The sequence below is a fragment of the Panthera uncia genome, chromosome F1 (genome assembly GCF_023721935.1).
Source record: "Panthera uncia isolate 11264 chromosome F1, Puncia_PCG_1.0, whole genome shotgun sequence".
Taxonomy (NCBI): Eukaryota; Metazoa; Chordata; class Mammalia; order Carnivora; family Felidae; genus Panthera; species Panthera uncia.
The window spans coordinates 9,260,671-9,271,248 of record NC_064813.1 but is presented as its reverse complement, the minus strand read 5'-3'; the positions used below and the strand labels follow the sequence as shown (position 1 = coordinate 9,271,248).

At 43.3% G+C, this 10,578-nt stretch overlaps 1 protein-coding gene across 1 annotated transcript in view; it reads left to right on the top strand.

The window, feature by feature from the left end:
- Positions 1-342: 342 nt before the first annotated feature.
- FMN2 (formin 2) overlaps positions 343-10,578 on the top strand; it is a 346,387-nt gene continuing 336,151 nt past the window's right edge. Inside the window, 1 exon segment of the mRNA XM_049635319.1 lies at positions 343-2,404. Coding sequence (XP_049491276.1) covers positions 400-2,404 — 2,005 coding nt within the window. The 5' untranslated portion in view covers positions 343-399.

Here is a 10,578-nt window from a genome sequence, read left to right as displayed (position 1 = left end):
TAAAAAATTCGAAAAATGAACTTTTGAAATGGCAGCTAATCTCTCAAGTAAACAGATGCAAGGTCTGCATCAGACATAAAAGCACTATATGTAGCAACCATTCCTAAACCATACGCTCAAGCACATTAACAGTGTTCAAGCCTATCAGTTATTAAAGAACAATCCATTCGCTCCACAAATATTTATTGAAGAGCCATATGCTTCTTCAGGCACTTGAAGGGGGGAGTGGGTAGTATATGTGGCCTCGATATTATAGAACCTCTCAATTGGAATTTGGCTTCAGTTGTTTCACCGTTTAAAATTCTTTTTAACTTTTTTTTTTTTTTTTTTCATGGCAGGTCCCGGAGCTTTGAAGTTCCATGTGCATCTTCCAGCTGACGAGCTCTTTCCACGGGCACAATGCATTCGATTCGCACAGCGGAGATGAAAGTCTCCGAGATGGAGCAAACAGTTTTCGCGCCCGGCTTCGGGGAGAAGCCGAGCGAGGGCGGAGGGGGGGGCGGCGGCCATTGGGGGGCCAGGCCCCGGCTGCGTTCTGCGCAGCCATTGGCGGACTCAGAGCGCAGCACTGAGCATGTTCTGGGCTGCCGCCCGCTCGCTCTCGGCTGCAGCCGCAGCCACGGCAGCCGCGGGAGCAAGCGCGCATTGTGCGAAGCGGAGGCAGATGCTAGCAGGGCCAGCCCCGCGCGATTTGGCCTCCTCTCCCAGCGGCTCGCCTGGCCGCCTGACTGTCCCGGGAGCCTCCCCCTGTGCGGGCTGGGGGCCAAGGAGGGCCGGCATGGCCTGAATGCTGGAGGCGCCTCGGCTCTGCAGCGGGATTGCAACATGGGGAACCAGGATGGGAAGCTGAAGAGGAGCGCAGGTGATGCCTTGCACGAAGGCGGAAGCAGCGCAGAGGATGCTGTCGGGCCCAGAGATGTGGAAGCCACAAAGAAGGGGAGCGGGGGCAAGAAGGCGCTGGGCAAGCACGGCAAGGGGGGAGGAGGTGGCGGCGGGGGAGAGCCAGGCAAGAAGAAGAGCAAGTCGGAATCCAGAGCCTCAGTGTTTTCCAACCTGCGGATCAGGAAGAACCTGTCCAAGGGGAAAGGCACCAGCGGCTCCCGCGAGGATGTGCTGGACTCCCAGGCCTTGCAGATCGGGGAGCTGGACAGCGCGCACTCCCTGGTCACCAAGACCCCAGATCTCAGCCTCTCTGCAGACGAGACGGGCCTGTCGGATACCGAGTGTGCTGACCCTTTCGAGGTAACCCGTCCAAGTGGCTCTGGACCCACCGATGTTGGGGTTGGGGGCAGGGTGGTCTTGGGGGATTTGGAAGCTGCTGCAGGGGTGCAGGATGGACAAAGAACCAGTTCCGGCTCGGACACGGACATCTATAGCTTTCACTCGGCCACGGAGCAAGAGGACTTGCTCTCAGACATCCAGCAGGCGATCCGCCAGCAGCAGCAGCAGCAGCAGCAGCAGCAGCAGCAGCTGCTCCAGGGCCCTGAGAAGCCTGCAGCAGCCCCCACAGCCGCCTCCCCCCAGCCCGGGGCCTTCTTGGGCCTGGACCAGTACCTGCTGGGCACGAGCAGCGCAGCCGGGGAGGCCCCTTGCAGTCCCGACACGGAGCAGGCTCTGTCTACCCTGTCTGACCTGCCTCGGAGCCTGGTCACCGAGCCCCGGGTGCCCGAGCAGCCTCCACCCCCCGGAGCCTTAGCTGTGCCTGGCCTGCCGGTGGGCCAGCCTGCTGCTGCGGACTCGCCCTCCTCCCCGGCCTTCCGGTTCCCCGAGTCCTCACCAGCGGAGGAGGGCTCGGCCAGAAGCCCCGGCCCAGGGGTTGGGGACACTGATGAGGAAGGCGAGGAAGATACTTTTGAGGATGCCCCCCGAGACTCTCCCGGGGAGGCGTGGGGCCTGGAGGCGGGAGAGGACCCCCCGAGGCCGGGGGCAGAGCCCGAGGGGGAGCCCGGCAGGCCCGGCGCCCTGGCAGCCGCCTCCCTGCCAGGCAGTCCTGCGCCCAGTCCACGCTGCTTCAAGCCCTACCCGCTCATCACTCCCTGCTACATCAAGACCACCACCCGGCAACTCAGCTCGCCCAATCACTCTCCGTCTCAGTCTCCCAGCCAGAGCCCCAGGATTAAGAGGCGGCTGGAGTCTTCCCTGAGCCGGGGGCCCAGGGCTGCCCTCATCTCCGCCGCCGCTCCGCCCAAGAAGCACCGGGCTGACGGCGGCCTCACCTGCGGCCTCAGCCGCTCAGCGGACTGGACAGAGGAGCTAGGCAGCCGCGCGCCCCCGGCCGGGGGCTCTGCGCACCTACCGGAACGCGAGGCTGCCTCAGAGGGGGGCGGTGGGGTGCCCCCCGTACGGGCAGCCAAGGTGTCTGGGGCGCAGGCGGCTGCAGATGGCTTCCAGAACGTGTTCACAGGTGAGCGCGCCCTGCTGCTGGGTCACCTGCCAATCAGGGCCTTCCCCGGTCACTTGCTCTCCTCGCCTTGCGAAGCCTAGACTTGCTTCTGGCATGTCCTGACTCAGGGAATCCTTTCACGTCCTGCTTTCAAGTTTAGTAAAATTCCTGGGTTTTTATTGTTCTTTTTTTTTTTAACAAGGTCTTAAAGGGAACAACTTTGTTATGTCTCCTAAGTCATCGCAAGGAAGGGCTGCTCCAACCATTTGTCCAAAACGTGCTATTCTCTATGTCCAGGGTCCCGCCAGGCAGATCAACTCTTTTTTTTTTTTTTCACAGCTAACTGAGCCATCATTGTCTTTCCTTCCTCATCCTCACATCATTAAAAATAAGAAAATTGTTAATGATTTTTTGACAAGGGTCAGCGTGGGAGAAACAAATAATTTATTCCAGTACTATCCAGAGGCAAGCTCTGACTGCTCTAATATATATGTGTCTGCTTATATATGTAATATGTAGTTTCTGTCAGCAATCTGGGTTGACTACTCCGTGAAGTTAAGGGGATGTACTCCAGTTTGCTGATGCAACCACTCTTAGAAAGTTAATAAGTAATGAAATAGAATATTAGGGATAATTTCATTGGTTTTATGTCCAATCAACACAGGTATAGCTTGGAGTCGCTGAAGGTGAGAAGACCACAAGGACGTGTAATCCAACTGGTGGGCACCATAAAAGCCCAGCTAAAGGGTCCATTTGCTGTGGTAAATAGTTTATCCTTTCTTATAGGTGTGTAGGTCCCAAGGCCTTACCTTAACTACTCATTGTTTCATGTTCTCTTCCTTCTACCCTTTTTTTTTTTTTTTAATGTTTAAAGTTTATTTTGAGAGAGAGAACAAGTGGGGGAGGAACACAGAGAGAGAGAGAGAGAGAGAGAGAGAGAGAGAGAGAGAGAGAATCCCAAGCAGGCTCTGCACTGTCAGCACAAATCCCGATGCAGGGCTCAAACTCACGAACCATGAGATCATGACCTGAGCCAAAATCAAAAGTCCAACGCTTAACGGACTGAGCCACCCAGGTGCCCTCTTCCTTCTACTCTTAATTATTAAAGGAAATAATAAGTGCAAGAATTTATGGAATAGGAAAGAATGAAAATTTATGCAATTACTGGTAGGTTTATGATAATTATTTGCATGGTAAAAATTTCAAATGTAATTTGAAAAGCTTAAGTCTTCAATTCTGGTACTGTAATAAATAGGTTATCTATAAAACATTTCTTGGGGCTCCTGGGTGGGTCAGTCAGTTAAGCATCTAGCTCTTGGTTTCAGCTCAGGTCATGATCTCACATTTGGTGGGTTTGAGTCCCACGTAGGACTCTGCTCTGGCGGCATGGAGTCTGCTTGGAATTCTCTCTCTTCCTCTCTCTCTGTCCCTTCCCTGCTCTCTCTGTCTCTCAGAATAAATAAATAAACATTAAAAAACACATTTCTTAAGTGACATTTCTCAATGGGCATAGCTACTTCGTTGGCTAAATGCCAACTTGTATTTACCACATTTTTATTTTCACCTGTATTTTACATATGTTTCACCTTTTGTTTTACATTTATAGATTCTTATACTAAGAGTAGTCTTTATTTATTCACTTTATTCATTTATTTATTGCTTGCTCTCTTTCTTTTTATTTTTTTTAACTTCTTCTCCCTTCCCTTTATTGTGTAGGTTAAATGAAAAGGGATGCTTATAGTCTAATACCCTTTAGATAAGTTGTAAAAAATATGAATAAAAAACAAAAAAAAAAGGCCTTGAAAGATCATTTTTGAGGGAAGAAGATAGGAAAATTCTTGAGTTAATTTTTTTAATTTAATTTTGGTGAGAAATCGTGTGTTTCATCTTTATCTAGGTAATCATTCATTTATAAATATATTTTTTTAAATGAAAATGTCACCATGATTCAGATTATCATCTATTAATATTAATGATTGCTCATTCTAATAGCATTAGACTTTGGATATATATATATTCGCTTTAACTTAACATATATATATATATATATATATATATATATATATATACACGTATATATATATGTATATTCTTGGCAGCCACGTTGTATCAGGCAATATGCTAGTGGCTGGACATACAAAGGTCATTAAATCAGGGTTTTGTTTCTCCAGGGCTCCCTGAGTACGCAGGAGCACATGGAAACATGCAGTATAGTGTTCTGGGAGCATCAAGGGTACAGGGACTGATCTCCTTGGCAGGGGTCAGGGAAGAGGAATCCATTCATAGGAGGATTTTTCAGAGTCCTGAAGATCGTAGGCCCTTAAGAGAAAAACATGGTTTATCCTTGTTACTTGCATTACACTTTATTTTGCTAAGTATTTCCAAATTTGAAATTTTGGACAATTAAAGGAGTCCTGTTCAGTGAGTACCTGTGTTCTATTTCCCTCTCCAGGGAGAATTTTTTACTGTACAAGGGTGAAATTGCAGAGTGAGTTGTTTTAATATGGACATTACTGATTTTGTCTTTGATGGTTGGATATATAGCTGGTCTGTGATCAGTAGATATTTGTGTAGCAGTTTCCATATATTTAGCTCACCCACTCACTTTCTTTTCAAAAAAAGAAAAATTTGTGGGTTTAACCTAATCTTGTAACTGGTGGGGAAATGCAGGTAGGTAAAGAGATGAAATAATTTTCTCAAGGTCACACTGTGATTCATTCAGAGGCAGAGCCAGAAATAGAAGCTGAGTCTACTGATTTAAGTCTGAATGTCCTTGCTTATTACTTATTTTTGGATGTTTGACACTGTAAGGCAACATGGAGTAAAAGCTGTTTCTAAAAAATACAGACTTTATAAGATTTTTCAGTTCCTGTTTCTAATAAGGTCCATCCCTTTAATTGTTGAACATCTGGCCTTCCTTGGGCTGGAAGAAGAGTGATTGTTGGTTAGACTGATCCAGATTTTCTCTAGGCAGCTCTCAGGGACACTGTTCTTGTGGTGGAGTGAATCCAGATTGACACAGGCCCCTGTTTCTCAGTTGCTGTCTGTTTTCTTGTCATCTGCCATCACATTTGGTTCTTTACCATCCTCTACAATTTTATGGGTGTCTTGGATATTATCAGAGGCCTAGGGAACAGTAGTATTCTCCTTAGGGAATCTGTTTTGTTTTCTTTTTTTGGCCTTAATTTTGCATGCATGTCTTTGGATCCATTAATTGCCAGCTGCCTTTGAAGCAGGTGATCATTTATCTATAAACTTCCATAAACATCATTTATTTTTAAACCATAGAATGAGGGTTGTCAGCTCTGCAGAAAGGAACAGATGTTTTTGCTTTTTACTGCCTTCCAAATGTAGGAGAAAATTCAAGTGGAAAGAGATCTTCATGGCACATGTTTGTGTTTGTTTGGTAGATATAAAAACATTTAGTGATGATGGAGACAAAAACTTTATCTTGTGTTAGCTGTTAAAAACCGATGATGTTTTAGGCCTTTGCACTGAAATATTTCCAGTTAATTTGTTTGAAATACAGTTGTTTTCAGTGCTGAGGAGAAAAAAATGGCTTCTGAAATTTGAGAGGTTCTTTTGTACATTAAGTCTAGCAGAAGCTTGTTCATAGATTTTTGCAGTTAATTAAAGTTTAGACAGGGGCGCCTGGGTGGCTCAGTCAGTTAAGTGTCCGACTTCAGCTCAGGTCACGATCTCGCGGTCATTGAGTTCTAGCCCCACGTCGGGCCCTGGGCTGATGATGGCTCAGAGCCTGGAGCCTGCTTCCGATTCTGTGTCTCCCTCTCTCTCTTTGCCCCTCACCCGTTCATGCTGTCTCTCTCTGTCTCAAAAATAAATAAACGTTAAAAAAAAAAATTAAAGTTTAGACATGTGAGATGTTAAATTTGTGATGCTAAATCACTTTTGATAGGAAGCTTTCCAAAGTCAATTATGTGCTTATCTGTCTTTTTTTAAACACATGGAATCAAAGTTTAATCTGTTTTAAATGGCTTAGTGAAGGCAGGCCATTGTTACGTGCTGTGAAAACACTGGGGACGCCCTCCACAGCTATTGCAGTGTGCAGGGTGGCTCTAGTCCTGAGTTTTTGCATCTTTGTTTCTTGGCTCTTTCCTTCCTCTCAGCTATTTATTCATAGAGCTGTCTTTGTCTTCTCTCCACCCACCCCTCATACTTCTAATTTGATCTTTCTGATCAATTTGTTATTGGCTGGCAAAGCCTGTAATTATCATGTAAAGTTATATTTATTGCACTTCTACTAAATGGCAGATACTGTGTGGTGCATTACATAAGTGTCTATAATCCTGACAACAGTTTTAAAGTATAGCTGTTTACCCCCATTTTCCCAATGAGCTAAGCAAGGTTCAGACCAGTGAAGTAACTTGCCTAAGGGCATTAAGCTAGTAAATCCCTCCTCTAAGATTTGTACTTAAGTAAGCAAATCTTTTGTTAACATGCCTAGGTGTAAAATCAGGTGTATCAGTGAGCTTTTGAGTTGCTAATTGATAATTGGCTTGGGCATTAGCATTTGGATTGTGTGACTCTCATTTTGGCTTTTCTAAAGGTTATCTTGATTTTTATATCTGTAGAGAAGGACCCACTCTAGGAGTACAAGGTTTTCTTATATAGCTGGTTAAAATTATTAAACTTTGATTTGTGAAGGCCAGTTGCAGTCTTATTTCTCGTATTAGCATCTGACAGAGTAAATATATCCTTCATGTCCAATATGTGAAGGAAAGTCAGAAATCATCCCAGATGTATATAGAAAATGCATCTTTCTTACTCTAACAGGAAAGGGGGTTATATGAATGCTGTCTTTTCCCCTATATCTTGACTTATTGGGTTCCATATATCAGAATAGATCATGGTAACAAAAGCTGAGACTAGATTAGTTTGGTTGGAAAAATCATTTCTTATGATTTCTTTAAGACTGTGGTTTTGGTTGAAGTCAGGTACCCCAGTGATGGGCTTTAATGATGACTTTATGTGTTGAGGACTGGCCTAGTTTTAAGTGCATTTAGGTATTTAGATATAAACCATGTGTATTTGAAATTGAACAAGTGCTTTTAGAGCCGTATTTCCTTCTGATTCTATTAAAATGTGCTGAACATACACACTCATGTGATAGTTAAGCAGATAAATTTGTATCCTAGCTTTTTAAAGTGACTCTCAAGTAATTTTTTCTCACATATATGAAGCTGGAGGAGTAATTTCAAATTAATAATGTTAAGATTAAGTGAAATAGTATGTGTAAAGCCATTATAAATCTGCCTAGCATGTAGGAGGCATATGATTGGTGCTGTTTGAGTTCCTATCCTGGTTCATTGCCTTAATAAACTTCATTGCTCAAAGCGATCCAAAACCAAACTGGTTAAAGCAAAACAAAACAAAACAACTCTGAGATTGTATACAGAAGCTTGGTAGGATATAATCAGGTGCTAGTTGATAATTAGTATACCTAGTCACTAGCTTTTTCCCAATTGTTTATTCATCATGTTTTTTTTTTTTCTTTTAGCATTTTCTATGATTGTAAGCTTTTTTGTCACTTTATCATAAATTTTGGTTTCCTTCAGGGTTTGGATAAGGAAAGTATATGATGGGGGTTGTGGCTATGTGATTGGGTGCAGGTGCTAATTTTTTTTTTTAATTTTTTTTTTAACGTTTTTTATTTATTTTTGAGACAGGGAGAGACAGAGCATGAACGGGGAGGGTCAGAGAGAGGGAGACACAGAATCCGTAACAGGCTCCAGGCTCTGAGCTGTCAGCACAGAGCCTGACGCTGGGCTCGAACTCACGGACCGCGAGATCATGACCCGAGCCGAAGTCGGCTGCTTAACCGACTGAGCCACCCAGTCGCCCCTGCAGGTACTAATTTTTGAAGGAGGAGTGGGGAAGAGGAGGCAGCAGTCAGACACCCTCAGTATTTATGTTGTGCACAGCCTCTGGCTACAGCGCCTGACTTTGCAGCCTTAACCTCCCACAACTTCCTTCATAAGCTCTCAACTTTAGGCAAGTTAATCTGGTTACTGTTCTATGAGCATGCATTTTATTTTCCTGACTTTGTGCCTTTGTCTTGAAGTTTTTACCCTCTTGGAACATACTATTTGTCACTCTTGATTTAGCATCTGAAAGGGCTGATTAAATTCCCATTTCCATTTTTGGTATCTTTACGAATTTCACCAAACGGGCAGCCGTTTATTTCAATGTCATTGCACGTATTATTGTCTGCATCATCTTATGTACACTTCTTGGATTTAGGGATTCATCTGATCTTTTTTCTCACCTGTTTCTTCTTTTCTTTCCTCCTTCCCTACTCACCTGATTCTGTCCATTATCTAATCTTCTGTCAACACATCCACCAGTATCTATTCTGTGCCTGCTGTGTGCCAGTGAATATGATGGACAATGAGCATACTGAGCTCTTTAGGAATAATTGTTTGCCATTTTTTTTTTTTTTAAACAGGCAGGTTGGGTAGCTAGGCTTCCTATTGGTAACTTCCCATTGAATTCAAGCTGGAAAATTACTAAAATTTTTGATTAGTCAAAATTAGTTATTTTCACTGAGATGTGATTGAATCTAATGAAAGTAGGATGATACTTTGATAGAACTTGTGTTGAGAGAACATCTCTTCCTCTATTTGTTGGTTGATTTTAAAATAGCAAAGATTGTATAGCAACTCAGAGCTTCTAATTATGAATTTTATTGGTAATGAAAGAAGAGGTAAAGGAAATAGAGAAAATTTTATTACTCTGTTTATTCCTGTTTTCATTATAAGTAATAACCTGATGTTAATGAAATTTAGCATGAAGGGACCCATTAGAGAGAAACAAGTAAGTACTGTCTATGACTTTATAGTTATTGGCTATAATTTTAGTGGCTGAAAACTTTCCAAGGCTCTTTTTATATTAAAAATATAAATACAGGACAAATATGACTTCTAATCAATTTGAAATGCTATTTACTAAATTATCACACGTTAACATTATATGAACAAATAATGATAGTAATTGGATGCTATAAGAGGACTCTAACCATGCTGAAGAATTATTACTCTTTGACATCTGCTCCTCTATAGATGAGAGAAAGAGAAACATGTATGTCTTCCTCCTTTCCAAGGATGTCCTGGGAGGCATTGATTGGACAGGAAAATAGCTGTCACTCTTCTGTGATCTAGTCAGTTTCCACATATCCTGGACCCACTTGAAGCTGTCTTATCTGTTACATCAAAACCACGATGGGCTGAAGATAGTCTTTTTATTTTCATGGGGAATGGAATTATTTCTTTAAAAGAATTGTGCCTGTATGGTGTTTTAAAGTGATGCTTAAATACTACCCGGGGGGTGGGGGGTGGGTGGGGGGGGGGGGGGTTGTTTTTGTGTTTCTAGCAGAAGGGTTCTTTGTTGTACTCAGGAATATAGTGGACATCTATGGAAATTAATTGTGTCATTTAAATTGTTGGCTTTGCATACGCAGGAGGGGAAAGAATGATGTTTATCAGTAAGTTTGTAGCACTGCTATGGCACATCTATGGCTGAGAATCTTTCAGTCTGTTTCCCTTTTAAAGTATCCCACTGAATTCGTGGGAGACCTGAGGCAATAATTTCTTATCACTTGGTACCCTGGTTTCCTAGGCATAAAAATGAATGCAGTCTTGCTGGGAAGCTGCTTTGTCCAGGTCTCATCCAACCTTATATTTTATAGAAGGGGTGGTTCTGGCAGTTACCTTTTCTCCTAACAACGAACCTCTGCATGTTTAATTTTTCTTTACTGTTAGAGCTGAAGAAACTCCTGGGATAAAGATACTTTGGGCATCGGTAATAAGTGGTGGTGAGAGCAGTGATGTTTTGATTTTGCTAGTTTTGGCCAAGTTTGGTTGATACTAGAGGAGATTCAGATTGGTTGGGCTGTCACTACCTTGAATTTAGGACCTTGTGTTTTTGAACACTAAGGTAGTGACTGTGTGTAGTGTGTGGTTGACCTGTTTTATGAAACAGCTGTGTATGACACAATGTATGACACAAGGATTTAGAGTATCTGGAGTCTTTCTAATATTAACACCAAATATATTGAGCAAGTTCTTTTTAGATTTATTAGCTCCAATGTAAGTCATCTCCTATTCTTGGGTGGATTGTTGGCTTTGCACTTTTTTTTTTTTTTTTTTTTTTTTAGTTTAAATGGCTCAATAAAAGTC